Below are 20,472 nucleotides of genomic sequence, written 5' to 3' on the forward strand. Positions count from 1 at the left end.
GATTGACTGTGTAATAAAAAACTCTCCAACTTCAGGAATTTAAACAAAGGAATTTGATTTTTCTCTCACAGAACAGCAACGAGTGTGCATGTGGTTGGGTGATGTTCTTCACAGCTTTCCTGCAAATGGAGATACAGGGATTCAATTTCCTTCCTATTCTTGCCCTTCTCTGTGACTTATTTATTCCGATAGAAATTGGGGAAGAAGGAAAGGTTCACACATGGAAAAGATTTAAGCAATTCCTTTCTTTCCACTAACTTTACATCTGTCAGAACTCCCCCATCGGGTCCCACCAAACTACAGCGGAGGCTGAGGAACCCATCTTTGTTGAGATAACTCCCCACGACTACTGTTTGCTCCAGCTGGGTGCTTTTGATCAGAATACATATATATTCTCTGATCCAATGTTGGGGAAAAAAAAGATAAGAAAGGAAAGAAGATAAAGAAAGAAGAAAGAGAAGGGAAGAAGGAACAGAGGGAGAAAGGGAGAAAGAAAAGGAGAGAATAATTTTACAAGTATCATGCACACTTTTCTAGAGATTTTTGCCATGTGTTTATACTACTGAAAACATATATAAATAAATAGGTAAACAAAAAATACTTCTATGTAACTTCTGTCTCTCTCTCTTTTTTTTTTTTTTTTTCCACTCAGGACCAGTAAGAAAAGAAAAAGTTACACAAAATCTGTGATAACCACTATTTTAATGAACTTAGATGATTTTTTTAAAAAAAATTTTGTGAAGACACAATCAAGATGCATCTACACATTTAAGGAAAATTTCAACATTTGGTCCCAGACACCTATAATGAGTTAAGAATACAGGGTTGTAACTACCAATGTTAACTGTTAGCTCATAGGTGAAAATGAGACAGATGCCTGGCTTAACATATGCTGCATAAAATGGATTACTGGGCTCAAACAATGCTTTGAAAGATTGCTAATTAGTCATAATATTCCACCCAGCAGTTTGGATTTCTTCTCCTGATACATTGAAACATTCAGCAAATTTGGACCTGTTTTCCCACATGGTGGTATTTCTAGAGATGAGTTAGTAGTTGACCTCTGCAGATGAGTCGTAGGCTCTCTGATTTGTCACATTTCCACCTCTCCCTATTATTTCATACTTTTAGCTACTTCACTCATTTAGGTTACCTGTCTGTTCTCTGAAGACACTGAGTTTGTGACTTGTGATAGGGTGTCTATGAGTCACTATATGTAGACAACTTGGAGCCTATATCCAAAAAAACTTGCAACATGAAATTATTATCTAGTGTAAATTATGATCAGATATATGGTGCTAAATGTGCCTAAGCCAGAGCACTCAATTTATGGCCCTGGTACATATATATTTACACTGTTTTAATAGTGTCTGTGATGTACGTGGAGGACAATATATGATTTGACTTTACATTTTTACACCTGTAGTTTGTAATAGTAAAGAACACATGTTCTGGAGTCAGCCTGTGCTAATTGGTTCCAACTTACTAAATATTTCTTTGTTTTATTAATTTTCTTATTTAAAACTGAATAATAGTTATAACTAGCTGATATGGTGGTTGTTAGAATTAAATAAGTTAAAGCCTGTAGAGTATTGAGGAAAAAAGTAAATTGTATGTTGTAAGCAGGAAATAAATGCTTTTATTTTTATTCCATTTTTCTAAATAAGAACCGAAGAAACCTCTAAAAATATTAAATGAGTAGGATGAATTCATCAACAGCTCTTAAAATCAATTAAGCCCCATATGTAAGTTTATATGTATTTATATCTCTTTATCTACACAGCTATGAATTTGGCTAAAGCAGACATAAAGACTACATGTGATAAGTTTATGGAATGAATTATTCCAACCAGTCATACCACAGTTTGTCACAATGAATAAATGATCTCTTGAGATTTATAAAATCTAAAGACTGTGCTTTTTCATTTTTCTGGATGTTCTACGTAACCCAAATTAAAAAACAAAAAAACAAAAACACCTTCTTCATGCCCTAGTAAGTAATCAAGAAAGCAAACAAACACAAAATCAACAAAGTCACTTAGGGTTCTGTAAATTCTAAGTAAACAACAAATTGTCCATCACTCTCAACATGCCCCAACATGTAGTGAAAATTATGTGACAGAAAATCACCTACTCCTAAATTTAAAAATGGGAAACCACTGTGTAAAATGTATAGTAGAAAAGAAATTTAAAATGTTTTTAATTACAGAAATGTTCATGAGTAAAAGCCAAACAAATTCTGTTTTTTCTTCTTCCAGGTCTCTGTTGTGAATCAGCTGGATATGCAAGTCATTGTTTCTAATGTGCCCCCCACTCTAGTGGAAAAAAAGATAGAAGATCTTACAGAGTAATGGATTTTTGTTTACTTACACATTTATTTTCATACAGCTATAATTGTTATTGAATTAGGTCATTTTAATCGTTATAATGTTTAGTATAAACATATATTTTAACACACTGTCTCAATTTAGCTTGCTATTTTCATGAAATAAGTAGTTTTATTTGAAATATGTAAAGATTCTGAGAGTACTTTCAAATAGGACTAAAAACTATATGTGAGAAGATATTTCAGACTGCTTTGATGGATTCATCAACATAACCTCAAAGGCAGCATATAAGAAATAAATCATAATATTAATTATTTGAGTATATATCTTGATTTTGTAACCCTAAATTATTCTAAATGCTCAATATCTAAGCAATCCAGCTAGTTCAGAGAATGCTATTTCTCAGAGTGATATACCTAGGTAGCTAAAGCTTATTTTTCAAAAACTAACTAATTCTAAACAATTTATATATTTAATTATTCTAAAATATATGCCAAGCCCTTCTGACTTTGAACAGTGTACACTGAACATGTTATTATTTACTCAAATTTGTGATTATTTATTAAGCTGAAGTTCTTTAATATTCTGAATGCTATCAAGGATTATTAAAATGCCTTTACTATTTCACTCTTAACTACCCTAACCTAGCCTGCCCTTACTTCATAATTTTTAAATTCATATTTATTTATTATTGTGTCTTCTATTGAATTTCGGTTGACAGACGTCAGTTATCACTGTTAATGTTCCTCTCTCTAGCAAAATACCTCTTTCTTGTAAGTTTCCAGAAGAAGCTTCAGATAGTTAAACTGATAGCAATTATGTGTCAAATAAAATACAATAGTCATTGATTAAGGCATGGGGAATTCCCTTGCAATGAGGAATAGATGATTTGCAACAATTATTTGTTGATGTTTTATAAAATTGAACCTTTGGATGTCGCATACAATTTCCTATGAATGAGATGATTATCAACATGTATGCATGGAATATCAATAATACAGTGTCTTGTTTACCTCTCCAAAGTGGTTTATATATGCTTAATCTTTATCAAAGTAAAAGCTGATTACACCTGAAAATTTTAGAATTATGCCTGTGTTTTAGCTGCTTTCATGTCATCTATTGGGATAGACTTTCTCTGGTTCCACTATCCAAAAGATGATATTCTCTTCAACTTTTAACCCAGTGCTTTTCAACTGGTGTACCACAAGAATTTTTGAAACATTCAGTAACTGACTATTTAGCCAGGAGCACTGACCTCTTTTCCCTTAGATTGTCAAAAAAATGACAACAGCCAACACAACAATAGCGGTCTGGTATGAATGAATCAAAATTATACCTTTTTTTGTCCGATCGTCAAAAAATCCCCATTTTCTGTATTTCCCATGAGGCATTCCCATCCTAGGAAGTGGAAAACTAGAATTTCAATTGGTCATCACTTTTATTTTTTTCTTTAGGAAGACCCTTATATGAGGCCAAATCATGATGTAGTTTCCTTGGTAAGCATGAAACCAGTGCAAACTGGGAGAGTTGATGAAAGGAAAATGTAATGACCTAATATATCCATTTGATGCTGGAAAATTATTTTCAAAGGGAGTCAGTATCCTTTGAGGCTAAGAGCTTAGTGCCTGGACAATAGGACACTCACAGTAAATGTCAGCTGCTATAGCGATGCTGACGATTACTCTCCATTCCCCTGGAACTGGCTTAAAGGGCTTTATTGAATTTTTTTATTCCTATTGTTATTTTATGCTTATAGAATTAACCAAAACCCCTTTGTAATGAAACATATCCTTTTTAAATTATATTAACTTATTCCAGCTAATTCTATGCCCCCTGCAGATGACTTTGCACATCTATGTTCTGAAGTATTCTAGGTTGACCTTACGATTTATCTCTGTGAGTCTTGTGTTTCTCCTACTTACAAATTCTTGAGATTAAGGAGTAGGAGAAATAGCTATGAGGAGGTCAGTGACACCTTACTATATAACCAACAAATGATTGGCAGTAGTGTCTATAGAAGAAGCTAAGAAATATTTTCATTTTATGTCTTCTTCCTTTCTCCTTCCACTTCACCATGAAGCCCACTTTACTGATGCATCAAAGGAGTTTCGGATTCTAAAATTTAAATTCTTAAAAATCTGCAGAAATGGCACTTTAAAGAAATATAACTAAAGAGTTTAGAAATACCGTGTTACAATATGAATTGGAATTGATAATTTAAGTCTCAGAGTTGCTCAAACATTTCTCTTACTTTCTAAATACAATATGAAAAATCAATGACATAGAACTTTATTGCAGTAGTTATTGCTTTGATGTGGATGAATCCATCTTAATGAAATATTTATGTAGCATCTGGAATGTGTCTGAAAATTATAGCTCCTGGTATTAAGGTAACAAATCATATTTTAGAAATCTAGTTGAGGTATGTACCTCTAGGGTGAGAATTATGAAGTCTCTTGGAAAAAGAACCTATGAAACAGTAAACAATTAATGGTAACACATATTTTCTTAAATTGGTATAACAAAAACTTGGTGTTGAAGGGAAAGGTTAAATTAAGTTGGAGAGCAAATAAGTAAGCACATTATCTTAGTTTATTTTTGCCTTTTCTTTATTTTAGAGTTGGGGTGGGGTTAGGGAACTTTTTGTAAATTTAAAATAATATTTTATGTTTAATAATAATATTCAAATTTGTTGTTTTACTAAATTACTTGTTTCATTATAATTTTTAAATGTTAACAAAATTTTAAAATTGTAAATAATAATTTTAAATTAATAATTTTAATAGCAAAATACTTTTATAATAAAATTTTATTTCCAAAAACATGTAGTAGGTTGGATTTAGCCTGTGGTTGTTAATTGGACAACTGCTAATTTAGACCTGTATTCTCTAGATAAAAAAAAGTTATAATGATTATTTATTCTATTCAAATTCTTATAAGAAAACACTTTGGGGAAAATGTCATATAGAATCCTAAGCAATACATTAGCTTTTTCTTCTTCTTAAAGGCTATTGTTCCTTTTGTATTCAGAGGATCTAAGCTCAAGCTCCAGTTCCCCAATGACTAGCCAGGAGACCTGAGCCAGTAAATTAAACTCTTTGAGTGCTAATGTCCATATCTGGAATCTGGTGATTTATTCATTAAATTAAAGGTAGCTCTTGGTTGTAAGCACTGGAGACTTAGCAGTAAACAAAGCAAAGTCCCTGTTCACATGGAGCTCACATTCTAATAGGGAAAAACAGCAAATAAGTAGTCATACAGCCCAACCGGGCGGGCGTGGCTCAGCGGTTGAGCACCAATTTAGGATCCAGGAGATCGAGGTTTGATTCCCGGTCACAGCACATGCCTGGGTTGCGGGCTCCATCCCCAGTCAGGGACGTGCAGGAGGCAGCCGATCAATGACTCATCATTGATGTTTCTCTCTCTCTCTCTCCCCTCCCTTCCTCTCTCTGAAAGCAATAAAGATATATTTAAAAAAAATAGTTATACAAATTTAATATATAATATGATATTAGGTATTGATAACTGCAATAAAGACAGATAAATACAAGCAGTAATATAGAATCATGTAAGAGAAGTACTACTTCATATAGGATGATTGAGGAAAACTTTCTAATAATCTTAAATCTGAGCAGAAATCTGAAAGAAGTGAGGGAGAAAGCCATGAGATGGTGGTGGTGGTGGTGGTGGTGGTGGTGTGTGTGTGTGTTTGTGTGTGTAGGGGGAAAATGGGGGGGACAAGGCTGGAGAAAGTTATTACAGAGAGAAAAAACTCCAGATACGAAAACACCAGAGTTAGGAGCATGCTTGTTGTTTCAAGAATATAGATATCAAGGTTGGCAATGAGTACATAGGATCCTTTAGGCCACTGGAGGATTTGACACTTTACTCGGTGTAAGAAAGTCCTTATAACTGTATGCCTAATACTATAGTCACTAGTTACATGTGGCTATTGAGTGCTTGGGAAGTGGCAAGTTCAGATGAGAGGTGCTATAAGTACAGTATAAAATACACACCAGATTTCTAAAACTTAGTGCAAAAAAAGTAAAATATCTCAACATTTTAAATGGGTTACATATGTAAACGATTATTTTGGATATATTTAGTTAAATATATTAAGCTTAATATCATTTTATTTTTAATGCAGACATTAGAAAATCTGAATTATACATGTAACTTGCATTATATTCTTTTTTACACTGTTGCTTTAGACATTTTGGGCAGAGATAACATTCTGGCTTACATTTTAAAAGGTGGTTGAGTTGGGGATCAGGTGACCAGCTATGAGTATATAACAATAGTCCAGGAGAGATCTTTGTTGCTTGGGCTGGTGGTAGGGGTGCAGATAAGGAGGAGAGATTAGAATAAAGGTATGTTTTTGAAGGTACAACTATAAAATGCATTATAGATTGGATGTATGGGAAAAGGTAAGAAACCGTAATGACTCCTAGGTTTAGGTCTGAGCAAGTGGACAAAATAAAAGTAGTCTTTACTTAGCCACTGAAGAATTTGATAAAAGTATACATGTGAAAGTAATAGTATTCTTTATTTTTGAAAGTAGTAGTATTCTATAATCATTTCTGATGGAAAGGCAGAACTGTTTCTCAGTTAAATGCCAGATTGTAGGAAAATGATTTTGTCCTGTGGGACATCATAGAAAGGGTGTCTCCTGAGGTCATGAAAAGAATGTTTCATGGTGCCGAGACCATTACTTAGCATATGGTCTGTGTAGAGTCTCTATGGGTCTATACTAACAGAGGAAATAAGTTCAGAATATCAGGAGAGCCTGCATTACATATCCCACCGGCCATCTGCAAAGCCTATTGATTCATTCAGCCAGGCTGTTGAAAAAGTATTTGACAAGTACCTAAGATGGAGCTCCCTTTATTACTAGCTGAATATAAACGAATTTACCTGAGCAAGAGGCTAAGAGGAGTTCACAATCATGAAATCTGAGGAGTTTCTATAACTACCACAACAAATATCTAACATCTATGGCACTTTTTATATTTGCTGGGTTTTGTGCAATTAATTAGTGTTATCTAATTAACTTCTCACAGAGACACTCGGAGGTAGGGCTGATTACTTTCTTCATTGTACAGATGAGTTTTCTAAAACTCTGAGAGGTTGAGTAATTTCCACAAAGACATAGATAGTAGTGGTGTAGTTTTAATTTGAATCTACATCTATGGGCCAGCAGTAGGCTGGGTTCCTAAACACTCCCTCTGTTAATGTTTGAGGAGGCAAATCTAATTAAAAATCCAACCTATCTTTTCTTGGGAGTGAGTTGAACACACAATGCCCAAAACTCCCATCAAATGGTAATTTTAGTTTGGCTCATTCACACAAATATGTAATTGAGAAGATAGGCTGCTGTAATAATTTTAGTGTGAAAAAATAGCTATAAAACTATTTCAGTTAAGACTCTACGTTTCATTTTTATAAGGTAATTTCTGATTGAAAGTAATTGAAGATACATTTATGGGTAACTAAATAGTGATATTGTAAATTAAAATTTAGGGGCATCTACCAAAAATAACTTGGTTTGAGAATAAATTAGTTAACTGATCCAGCTATATATTGGTACCCTTAGTTTAAGATTTTACAAAAAGGTTTTACCTAGAAAAGAAATATGTTTCAGTTAAATGTTCCTTTCAACATTTACCTAAGAAAATTGTTTAAATAAACAGTTTCTGTACTCGACATTAGTTATCATATGGTAGCACAGTAAAACATCCTATATATATTTTTATATATAAACACATATAATAAACATATATAACACATAAACATATATTAATATATATTTATATATAAATATATGCATGTATGTATATTTATATGCATATAAAATAGACTATATATTAATTATATTAACATATTTCCTTAGAAGTTTAGTTATTAAAACTTTGTCTAAAGATAATTCAGTAACATACTAAGTATTATAAGTAAGTTACAGGTCTCGTAAAGTAGAACAGTAAACCTTAAATGAAAATTTAATTTTTGTTTAATGATTATAATTATTATACTAATTCATTTGCACTGTATTTGCTTCTTAAAATATCAATCAAGTGCAGTTCTTTGTTTTGAAACAGTTTGCTGTGGTCAAATACTATTCTGCTATGAATTTGATTTAATTACTTGTATTTTATATTGATATATTGCTTCCCAGAATTTAGACTCGAGACAAATTTAAATGGCTGGATTTTTCTCTAATGCAAATTCTTATCAAATTCTATCATGAGCAACCCTGCAACTTTAGACAGAATACAAAATATATGATCAATAGAATTACAAAGAGTCTTGTAAGACCAATTAGAGTAGGACTAGGGAAACTGGACAGATGTTGCTACCATGAAAGAATTAGAAACATGAATCGGGCTTTGGTACAACTGGACCTTAAAATGAAATATGCATAATACTAGTTCCAATGTGCTAGAAATCAACTCAGGCAAACTTCAGCCAATTCATTGGAAATTCATTGGAAGGCTGTTGAGAGCTGACAATATCAACAAAGGGATGGAAAAACAGGGTGGGAAATAGTCAAGAACAAGGGAAGCTGCAGAGGCCTGGGAAGCAGCAGCAGGTATAGGTAGATATGCAATATCTGTCTGGTACGGATGTTGCACCTCCAGGGCATGAGTTCCAACCATTTAAAAATCTTGTGTCTTTGACTCGAACCAAATTCCAAGGAGAAAATAAAATGGCCTGCTCTGAGTCACATGCAGTCTTTGATGGCATTGGATGGTGACAGGACAGGACCACTGATTAAAGTCCTACCACATGTGACTGCTGGGGACAAGGCTAATTCTTCAAATTAGGGAAAGAGCATAAATGCTTTGCAGTCAAAAAGCAACAAAGTCCACATGTGAAATGGAGGTATCAATGCCTTTTTTATCAATGCTTTCTTTTCGTGGATCTTATGAGGATTAAATACAATTTTTGTGGTATAGAGAGCACAGTCCCCAGCACATAACTGTCCATGAAGAAAATAACTGGTCAAAGGAGCGTTGTGCTTTCCGTTTGCTGATGAGCAGGCAGTGCACAGGGTGACATTTCCTTACCAAGCCGGGTATTGAGGACTTGATTAGTTCTTGCTTGTTGTTGTTTGTTATTTTTAGTTGTAAAAAAAAACCTTCCAGAACTTATTTTATAGTTTGTTTGAACAATTTTTAATTAAGCAGTTCTAACCAGCATTCACACAGATGAACAGAAAGAAAAGCAGCTTATGTAATTGGAAAATTTGAAACTTCCTGGCTGTTGCACTGTGGGAACAGGAAATAAGGAAAGGGAATATTGAATAATCTTTTGTTTATTGTAGAGTTTGCTAAAAATCTTTGCATATTACTTGCTGTGGCTGGTAATATGCAGACTCATTTAATAAGACTAAGTAGAGTTACTGAAGCCCAATTATTAAGTTCATCTGTCTGGGCACTCTGGTCAAAAATTGCACAAGAAGGGTTTGCAGTAAAGAAAGGAATTAGTTTGTTAGACTTGGCCAGTCTGGAGCAGGACCAGCTCAGGCACTGGAAGACCCAACTCACTGATGGTGCGAAGGTTACTGGTTATATAGGGCAAGATCACAAGACACTGTGGGTTAGGGGTCCAGGGTACTGTCAGGAGCTGGTTGGCCAGAGGTGAGATAAGGGTAATAAATCATTTCTTCAGGTCTTGAGGACAGCTCCGAGATTAGCTTCTGTGTCCAAAACCAATTACTAGAAGAGCTTGCCAAGGGGGCCGTCCCTCTTTAGGGCTCAGGGGCTGAAAAGTAACTTAGATCGAGATGTTATCTTCAGCCTGCCGGGGGCTTGTACTTTGTGACCACTAGTCAGAATAGGGCTGTCTGCTGCCACCGAGGTCAAAGAAGGTGAGATACTAAGATAAGGTCAGCGAAGCACCTGAGGCAGAGAACAGAGGAGGGGGGAGACGTTGATAGCCACCCCCTCCCCCAAATGTTTTAAAACTACAGTTTAAATCAACTCAGAATTACGAGGACCCACAGTTTCACTAGGAGCAGGAGAAACAATTCCTTTAGCATGTGTCAAATAAAGACAAATCTGGATTTAGAAGAAAAGAAACTTTATTTAAAAGATTGTTTGGAGCCAGGGGAGGGAGACTGTTATAACTGGGAGAACTCCTGCCAGCATTTAAAGGTTAGTCAGAAAAGGGCTTTCTTTTGCAGGGAGGAGTAAACAAGGCTAGAAAGAACCTATGTGGGGAAGAGGGAAGATCAGACATCAGATGATGTTTTACCTGGACCTCAGCCTGCTGGGGGTGGCTGCCTCAGGCTAAGGGTGGCTCAAAGTTCAGGGCCTTGGAGAAAGGAGAGACACTTAACCAATGTTTGGTTAACAAGACTTTTGTTCTGATTGATCTCTGAGGACAAAACAATTCAGCTTAATCACTTATGAGTGAAGAATGGGAATTTGCAGGATCTGTGCCTGGTTTTGTCCTAGGTGAGCAAAGGGGCCTCCGTGAGTCTTTGTGAGCCTTATCTAACCCAGGGGGAAATGGCAATTTGCAGTAAGCCTTTCCTGGAACATAGCAGGGTGGGGGGACTTCTTAACCCTTGCTATTTTTGAGGGGCACAGAGCTTAGGGTAAAGTTCAGTATTATCAAGTGTAAAAGAGGGTATTGTGTGAACACATATTTTACATTTCCAGGAATGTAATTAGTCAAACATGCTTTAATATGTGTTTCTTTGTTCTGTGTCCAGGTAATATTATTTTTTTAGAGGTCTTAAAATATTATGTTTTTTATGTCAGGTGTTAAGCCACTGAGCAATAATGACAGTATAAAATATAGACCCCCATCCCCATCCTAATCTAAAACAGAACCCCGAAACTCAGGCTGCATCCGGTACATTAGACTAGCCCAAGTCTTGCAATAGTGCCGATCCCTTCGGGCTCCCAGGGAGGCTGCGCTCAACTCCCAGCTTGTGTTGGAGGAGCGGATTTACTCCGCCTGCTCTTCCACATCTTCTTTTGCTTAAGCTTCCGTCAGGGTCTCATCACAAAGATGCTGTGAGGCAGAGAGACCTGCGAGTGTGAGGCAGTGAGAGAAAAGGAAAGAGTGACTAATACTTCAGTGTGAGAGCCTGCAACCATTCTGCCTTACACAAATTTTAAAACCAACAAACAAAACACTTCGCTATCATTGCCAATGTCCCCTATCATGCACAACATAGACTTGTGTTCAGTGGTACAGCCATTTCTTCCCAAGTTTACTATCCTGTTTCTCTTTTAACAAGGACACATTGAACACACACCAGACTCTTTAGGCAACATTTCTTTTTTATTAATGGAGCAGAAAGCAGGTCAATTTTGGCATCTGAAGTAAAAGTCATTTTCTGATGTATCAAAAGAATTCATAATTTATTCCCCCTCCTTACCCCAAAATGCCTTAGAGCATGAACTCTAAGGGGAACATTGAATCTATAGATAAATTTTTAAATATTTGTCATGTGTAGTTATTAATTCACATTTACATGTCTATTAATATTTAAAATATGCACCCTAGTATTAATCTACAAGGATTAATAATATAAAGTTTTTTTTATAAGGGAAAGAACATTTAGGAAATTGCCACTTGTGACCATGTAGAAAACAGATACTTATATGGCAATAACTTGTACTTTTAATTAACATCAAGTTATGTAATTAGAAAAAAATTGCCTTTTTGAGAAAATATAGATTAACATTTTTTTGTCTCTTTTATTTAATATTAGTGATTTTATACCAAATGATATATCTTTTAGTTGCTTTATTCACCTAAACAGCTTCTGATATTTTCATGCAATATTTTTATCTTAACCTGGTAAACCTGCCTTAGCAAAATATCTCTATATTCTCCCATTGCTCTAATCCTCTAAGGATCTTCATACCCTTAGGAACAAAAGGTGTCTTAGACCTGCACCTTAGCATATAGCTATGTGCCCTGTATCACAAAGTCTTATGGCAAGTGTGATTTATAACACTAACCATGTGAACGCAAGAGTTCTAAGACTCCATGGCTCCTATAAAGTATAGACAGCTTTATTTGTGTAACGTAGTTGTCATTCCCTATGAGCCTTGTAAAAGCTCAAATGCTATCATAAATTCAAAAAGTCAAGACTTAAATAGGACATGGTTGGTGACCTCTTTCTACCTTATTCAGCTTCCAGCATCACTGAGAGTTAAATGCTGAAAAAATAGAGACTTTTTTTCCAAAGGTTCATATTCAGTAAACATTAGCAAAAAACTAGGCTGTCACCATTTTTCATTTGTTTCAAGTTGAGAGTGATTTCCACCCTCCAGAAAGCCTTTCTGAATGTCATGTGTGTCCTTTGTTTGATTTATAGGATTTTGGATCGCTATGTTCAGGAGCAAATTCCTGGTGCCAAAGTTGTGGTGGAGTCCATTGGTGCTCGCCGGCATGGGGATGCCTTTTCTCTAGAAGATTACACAAAGAGCGACTTGACTGTCTATGCAATCGACCCTCAAACCAATAGAGCCATCGACAGAAAGGAGCTTTTTAAGTAAGTACTTTTATTGTCAGTAATAGCTTTCTGGTTACAATATCACCCATAGATAATCCTGATTTAAGGATATGAATATAAGTACTTAAAGTTTAAAACCCACCAAATTGTTGTTGAAAGTGAAGTGTAAGCAAAAATATTCTAAGATACAGTACCTAGGGTCCTTACACCTAATTTTCAAGTCCAAGCATGGGAAGAGTGACTTCAGAGAGTCTTTTTTTCCTTTTGGCATCAGAATGTCCATTAGACTTATGAACAAGTAGCAGTTTACTGAGATCAGCTCACATCAGCTTCCACTCTTGCTCCAAGGTCCTGGATGTTTGAGAGGAAAGTACAGATTCCTTTTTAAAGAGGCAATTTGCCTTCAACAATACCAGGTTTACATTTTAAGAACAAAATTTGCTTTCTTCAAGGTCTTACTGAGTCGGCAAAAATTAGTATCTGATTTTCCCTTGACTTGGGGCAGGGGGTTAATCACTTCCATCTAAGGCCACACCCTATGTTATATTTTAACCTAGTGTGAATTTGAATATTTGAGTTATAAATCCTAAAAACAAAGAAAATACAGAATCTGAAACAAAATGCTACTAAATATTCTCCCATAGAAGTTATGCTAGAACAGTTTAATATTTTTTTAATGTTAGTTTCTGCTTTAATCTAGTGATACCTAGTGTCCCAACAGATTCTTGGAATGCAATTCTTACCTAAGTTGAAACACATTTTTAGTTGATAAATATATATTGATATATAATCATATGTATATAGTCACATATTTATAGTCCTGTGTGTCCATAAATACACACATATGTTCCAAAATCCATAATTTCAGAATTTATTTTTTTCTTTATATACACTAAACAACATATAAATAAATATATGCATGTACAAATTTGCATATATATTCATATGTGGGTGCATTTATTTAGTAAATGTCTACTTACCCATTTGTTAATTAAAACCCATACATTTAAAAATTAAAATGGTATGAAATCACTATTTCATTGTTTCTAAAATAGGAATAGTAAAACTTTGTTCATGAACAGATATAAAGTGCACTACATTCAGAACAAGTTATATTACTTTAAAATAAAACAATTATTTTTTTGAAAAGAGCACATACAGTTTTAGCTTGTGCACCTTTCTTATATGTCCAGCCTGTTTAACACTAGTCTGTCCAGATGGTAAATGAGAGGTGCAGAAGTTAGAGAAAGCCTGTGTATTCTACAAACTATGTTTAAAATATTGTGTTTAAAAACAACTTATACTGTGACTCTCAAGCTCTGATAAAGCTTCTTCCAACTTTCTAAGTCCAGAAAAAGTAACCTTAAATTTAAAAAGTTGAAAAGTCAAATAAATGAAAAACTAATTATTAGAATCTAGTTAAAATAATTTGGAATTGTACAGAGGAAAGAGTGGTCTACCCCTGACTTGCTTTACTTTGCTTTATCCAATGTGTGTGGGCAGATGTATTAAGCATTGCCCATTCTATAAACCTGTTTTAGAGACCCCGAGTGTGTACCCTCCAGGGAACTAGGCAGTTCACCCTCCCTTTTATTTCTCTATCAATGTGTACATTACAACACCAGAATCATCAAGGTAATGCAGGGTAGACTGGTGGTGAACACATTGTGCTTTGACAGGTGTGTTCCACCCAAGTAAATGGAGAAGAAATATATGTTGGCATGTGTTCCATCAGCTGACTGAATCAGAAGACATGAAATTTGGTTTAGGAATTTATCTCATCTCAGGAAAACAGCAGTGATCAATTAATGTTGGCAAGATACTGGGACAGGATGTGTTTGCCTCACCCTTAGACTTAAGAACTGTTTTCAAGCAACAACTAAGTAAACTGGGCTAGAATAAAGAGAAGATCACATTTCTTCATGATGTTGATTTTGACAGATTGATTTACTTTCTATGGTGAGTGAGCAGGGGGACAAATGGGATTAGTAATAAATACTGAAAAACAAAGCAAAGCAAATAGCATACTGATGACTCAGAGGTAGGCTATATACCTCTGGAAATATTCACCTACTGAAACCATTGGGAATAATTTAACATTTTTAGTGGAAAGCAAGATGGTATGAGATTGTGAAATGGTGTTTTATATGCCCTGAACCTTTCCCCTCTTTCTGCTAAAAGAACTGCAAGGGTATGGAAAGAATCGGCCCTCTCTAACATGGTGGCGGGTGAAGTGCGCCCCACTCAGGCCAGTTGGAGTTTGCCATTCCTCGCTCACATTGACTGGTGTGGGCTAGCACACATTCCAGGGAGAGCGAATTAAATTTTTCTTCAAAGATTGATATAGTGTTAGGAGATAGTAGAATTCTTAGTCCTGAAATCAGAAAAAGTGTAAAACAAAAGCCTGAAGTTTCTTGAGGCCAATTTTCCCACTTCAGGGAGAAAATCTAAAAACCGCTGAAAGTCTGCATTTATCCTAGATGGAAAAGAGAAACCATCTGAAAAATAAACTGGCAGCATGAAGTGTATACATGAGAATCCCATAGCCTATTAACAAAAAGATTATAAAAAAGGTATGAAAGTCATGAAAGAGATCAAAATAAATTGAGATCAATTAAATTGAGATACAACCTGATAATTGCAGGTACCCTTGGGGTAAAAATTGTAGTAGTTATCACAGAAATAAAAACTGAAAGTACAACTGAAAGATTTTATTCTGTTACAGGCAAAATCAATGAAAAGGCTTTCATGTGTCCTTCAAAAGTATCTGAATATGCTTTGAAACCACTGAAAAAGAAATAAAAATTACTTAATTATGAAGGAATAAAACTAGCTAAGCCTAAAGTATCAAAAGCAATGAAATCAAAGTTACAAACTTTTAAAGAAAAATATTATGACTCAATAATTGTTTTACCTAGGCAAGTTGTTGTGCATGTATAAAGCAAAAGAAAAGTATTCTAGATCAGGTATGGGTTCAACAGCAGTCAACTCTTCTAGTTAACAGTTATGAAATTCATCTAAATTGGTAAATAAACCAAAATAAATATCTAAAATAATGGAGCTGTTTTAGTGTAAAAAGACTAACAAATACTCCGTTAAGTGATTTGATATTAAACGCAGGAATCCAATAGAATTGTGATGTCTCAAGTGGCTTCTGCACAATAGGGTAAAATTTTCTCTGCAGTTAATGATCTTACTCTACTTCTGATCCTTCCCAGTTTAACTCTAAATCTATACTTCATTTGGAATTTATTACCTTCTCTGATAAATAATTGAAACAAAAAGTTGTATCATTCCATTCTGTTCCAGTACTTGGAACAATAGTTAAACCTTTAGTATAATTTTTTTAACATGTCTAAAAATAACCTAAGGAAACTGCTATAAAAAGTATATTTCTTATCTACAAAAGCATAGACTTTAAAATCTACAAGTTTGACATCTTTGGTTATTATTTAATGGTGAAATGTGGGGTTACTTTCATTTTTATCTTTTACATCTCTGTGTTTTTCACATTTTAAACCAAAGTATGATATTTTCATATTAAGAAATATGTTTCTAAATTGATATTTTCACTTTGTATATGTTATATAATATAAGTATATAAAATATTTATTAATATAAGAAAATATTAGGCTTGAGTATAGGAAGATATTAGTGGTGATTGTCTTTGTTTTGTGGGTCTATAAACAATTGTGCCCTTTGAAATATTTTGTGTTTTCCAATGTTCTATAGTAAGACATTTTACCTTTATTAATACAAAAATTCAAAAAGAAAAATACTTAAGACGTTGTAGTTTTATGGTATTAAGAACACAAGTGTTGCATTAATATTGTAGGATTTGTAAGGGGCTTTTCAAATGTTCCAGAGGGATTTTTGGGGGGGGGAGGAAAGGCTTTTAATTACAACATAAAATATGTAACAAAATTGTTCAATCTAGTAAAATTAAGTAGCAGTTATTCCATTATTGCCCTCCCAACACATTGTCCATTGTTGGAATTGCATTACTTACAGGGAGGGTTTGCCCGAATTAGTGGGTTAAATTGACCACCAACTCTTTTCATTCTGATTACACTGATTTACTAACTGCATTATTTATTTACTGTCTTTTCTTCCTAAACAGAAAATACTTTTTATTTTGTTCACCTTTTGCCCTTAAACCATTGTTTTAATTTGATATTTGAGGGTGCTGATATTTAAGATGGTGTGTGGAACACAAATAAATGTATTTGATTCTGAAGATTTGAGTTGATGTCTCATATTTGTTTGAATAACTGTATGTCTTTGTGGCCTGCAGTAAGTTAATACTATAATGTTCTATTTTATAGGATTATTCTGAGGACCCAAGGAAATAAAATGCTGGAATGTAATTTTAAGCTATGCTATAAAATTTAGAATATTATATTTTATTCCACCTGAATAACATAATAACATTAATAATCTCAACATAGTAATATTAAGTTCAATGAAATTGATAATGAGTTTTCCCAAGCCTGTAACATATTAAGGGTCATTGTTATTAGTAATCTTGATGTGTATATAGATATGTATTTTTTTATTGCTCTTGCTTTTATATATGCTTTTTTATTCATAATAAGATTTCTGTCTGAGTTTATGTTTCAATTAAAAATATTAAAAGATACTGCAAATGATTTTATTTTAAAAAGGCTTATCCCTGTTAATACTATTAACTTTACTATTTATCTGACCGTAAAGATTTTTGGATGGGAAACTGCTCGATATCAATAAGGACTTTCAGCCGCACTATGGGGAAGGAGGGCGCATTCTGGAGATCCGGACTCCAGAGGCCGTGACCAGCATCAAAAAGCGAGGAGAAAGTCTAGGCTACACAGAAGGCGCCTTGCTGGCTCTGGCCTTCATCATCATCCTCTGCTGTATTCCTGCCGTCTTGGTGGTTTTGGTCAGCTACAGACAGTGAGTATTCATAGGGGCTCGACATGGGTCATTCTCCAGAAGGTGTTATGGAAAACCATCTCTGGGAACATGGCTTTGTGGTTGTAACACATCCATGGTGCAGCCGCTCTGTGAGTGCTGCGTCTTTCTTGTCCCAAATAACCTTCCTTTGTTTGGAGGGAAAACCGTACAAGCTTCCAATACATTTTTCATGGATCTCAGTGTTCCTGTGCTCAATATATCTCACCCAGTAGGAATATCTGGTTGGCTCCCACGTCTTTGTTTATGCTCTTCATCAGGGTGAGAGTCTCAGGAGAGAAAGTAATGGGTATCCTGGGGAAAAGACAGTGTGGGATGTCACGCAGATACTCATTTCATCCACTTCCAAAGGAAGGCCCTTAGCCTAACTACATTGTTATGATAGTTTTTTATCCACAAGATTAAACTTACTTCTGTTCAGATGGCAAAATCATTTAAAAATTACAGCACATCACATATAATTTTCCATGTGGTTTATTTCTTCCTGGTAGCCTTAATAGTGCCTATATTATGACATCTAACAGTATATATTGACTGTATAGACCTTAAACGTTTCTGGCAAATATACCCATTTAAAATATCTATATTTTTCTTATTTATGCCCTTCAAAGTAGTCATTGGTTATAACTAATTTAAACATCTATATTTGAGATAGGCTAGTAAGCTATTGTTTATTTGACACTAGCTATGAGGAACCTTTGTGATAGAGGCCTACACATTTTAAGTATACCCCACCCTAGCAGGTTTGGCTCAGTGTTCAGAGGATCAGCCCTCGGACTGAAGGGTCCCTGGTTCAATTATGGCCAAGGGCAAGTATCTTGGTTGCAGGATCGAGCCCTGGCCCCCCGTTGGGGCACATGCAGAGGCAACTAATCGATGTGTCTCTCTCACATCGATGTCTCTCTCTCTCTCTCTCTCTCTCCCTTCCACTCCCTCTAAAAAGCAATGGGGGAAAAAAATCCCCAGGTAAGGATTAAAAAAAAAAGTATAACCCTATTGACAATGATTGGTGAGAATACTGGGGAGTAGGTTAAGAAGAGAGGTAGCCCCGAGGGTCCCACAAGGTGAAAATAAATAACAAACAAGAATAATAAATCATATAAATTGCTGTTGTAACAAACAGTAAGAAATAATGGTAGAACTGCTATTCATCTTTTAAAATACCTACAGGGAAAGTTCTTACACATTATGTTACCATATCTTTGTTCTCTAACACTGAGAATTTTCTTTTGAATTAAATAAGGAAAGGTAATTCCAATCTGAAAGTCAGAAAGTGTGCTCTGCATCAAGATGCTATAGGACTATTTTCCATCACAGAAGCAATATGCAAAGCAAATATAACATTTAGGTTGATGTATTGGAGTACCACATGTCCTTAACAAATCAATTGATACGCCAAATTTAAAGCCCAAGAAAAGACTTAATATTGGAAAAATTGTTCTAAATTATTAAGCTATCAACCTAATATTAATTTTCATGTTAAATAAATTTGCATTATAGCTCTCCTTTTTTGTTCAGTGAGCTCCATGCCGCAGGGCTGCATCCATGGCTGCTTGGAGCTCTTTTCCCTTGTTGCCTCCCCAGTTCGCTCCCTCTTGCCTACCTTTGCGTGTCTCGCTGATCTCTCAGAGTGTCTGAGCACTGAGCAGGGACTCTTCTGTTGAGTTATAGCTGTTCAATTGTTGAAACTTCAAGGGGAGGGACCAAGGGTATCTCTTCCACTGTCATTCCTCTGACATCACCCTCAACTCTCTTCATTCCTTTAATATTCAAGAACAGTAAACCAAGAAGCCGATTATAAAGATTGGATCATTTTTAATATTCTATTTCTCTATCAAAGTTGAAATTCACATATCCATATTTTAATATGGTTTTCCTTATTCCATTTAGTTCATTCTTTGTTTGCCTGTAATGAATGTTTTAACAGTCTATATGACTGTGACAGTAATAATAAAGAGCTCACTATATTCACTTTCTGAATTGAAATAGTTTCTCTACTATGCCATTCAATCTGTGTCAGTCCGACCAGTAAATTATTCATAATTTAGAATAAATTAAATATTAAAATATTATGAATGCAATATTTTTAATGTAGCTTTTTCTCTTTTTTTTCTTATTCATTGCTTTCCCAAACAGGTTTAAAGTGTAAGTATGATTACTAATATATTGCTAATGATTTTATTTAATATGAAAAGAGAAACCCCAGGTAATATTTTTAGAATAGTCAGCCTGCCCCAAACCATGTTTTATTTGTCTGCTTTGTGTTTGCAGTGGGTATATGGATTTTAGCTCAAATTTCCTTGTGGTTTGTGTATATAGAATTGATCTGGCTTTACACAATTAGGTATAAGTGGAGGAAAGGTGAAGAAGACAGTTTGCTCTGATCGCTTCTACTCTTTGAGATCGTGGTTTTGAGGAAGGAATTAACAATCAGTGTCTAGGACAATAAAAAACAAAAGCCTTGCTCTAATGCGAGAGTAACAGGCTTTCCTAGGTGTCCAAAAGGAAGTAAGAGCTAACCAAATCTCCCTCCTAAATGTCCACACCCACTCAGCCTGTGAGAACTGTCACAAGTGTTTCAAATCATTTTAAAGAAAATCACTCTTATTTAAATACATGAAAGATGAATAAGAAAACAATATTATGTATCTTCTGTCTGCCTCACATGAGAGAGATGCATTAAACAGCTACCAATTGTCAATCACATTCTTATAAATA

The 20,472-nt window shown here is 34.7% G+C and overlaps 1 protein-coding gene across 1 annotated transcript in view; it reads left to right on the forward strand.

Annotated features, from left to right (window-relative positions):
- The window catches only part of PCDH15 (protocadherin related 15), a 904,849-nt gene that overhangs the window by 860,229 nt on the left and 24,148 nt on the right, over window positions 1–20,472 (forward strand). Inside the window, exons 31-33 of the mRNA XM_081159054.1 lie at window positions 2,259–2,347; window positions 12,667–12,843; window positions 17,518–17,736. Coding sequence (XP_081015180.1) covers window positions 2,259–2,347; window positions 12,667–12,843; window positions 17,518–17,736 — 485 coding nt within the window. The remainder of the gene's footprint in view (window positions 1–2,258; window positions 2,348–12,666; window positions 12,844–17,517; window positions 17,737–20,472) is intronic.

The sequence above is a fragment of the Miniopterus schreibersii genome, assembly GCF_964146895.1.
Source record: "Miniopterus schreibersii genome assembly, chromosome: 14".
NCBI lineage: Eukaryota > Metazoa > Chordata > Mammalia > Chiroptera > Miniopteridae > Miniopterus > Miniopterus schreibersii.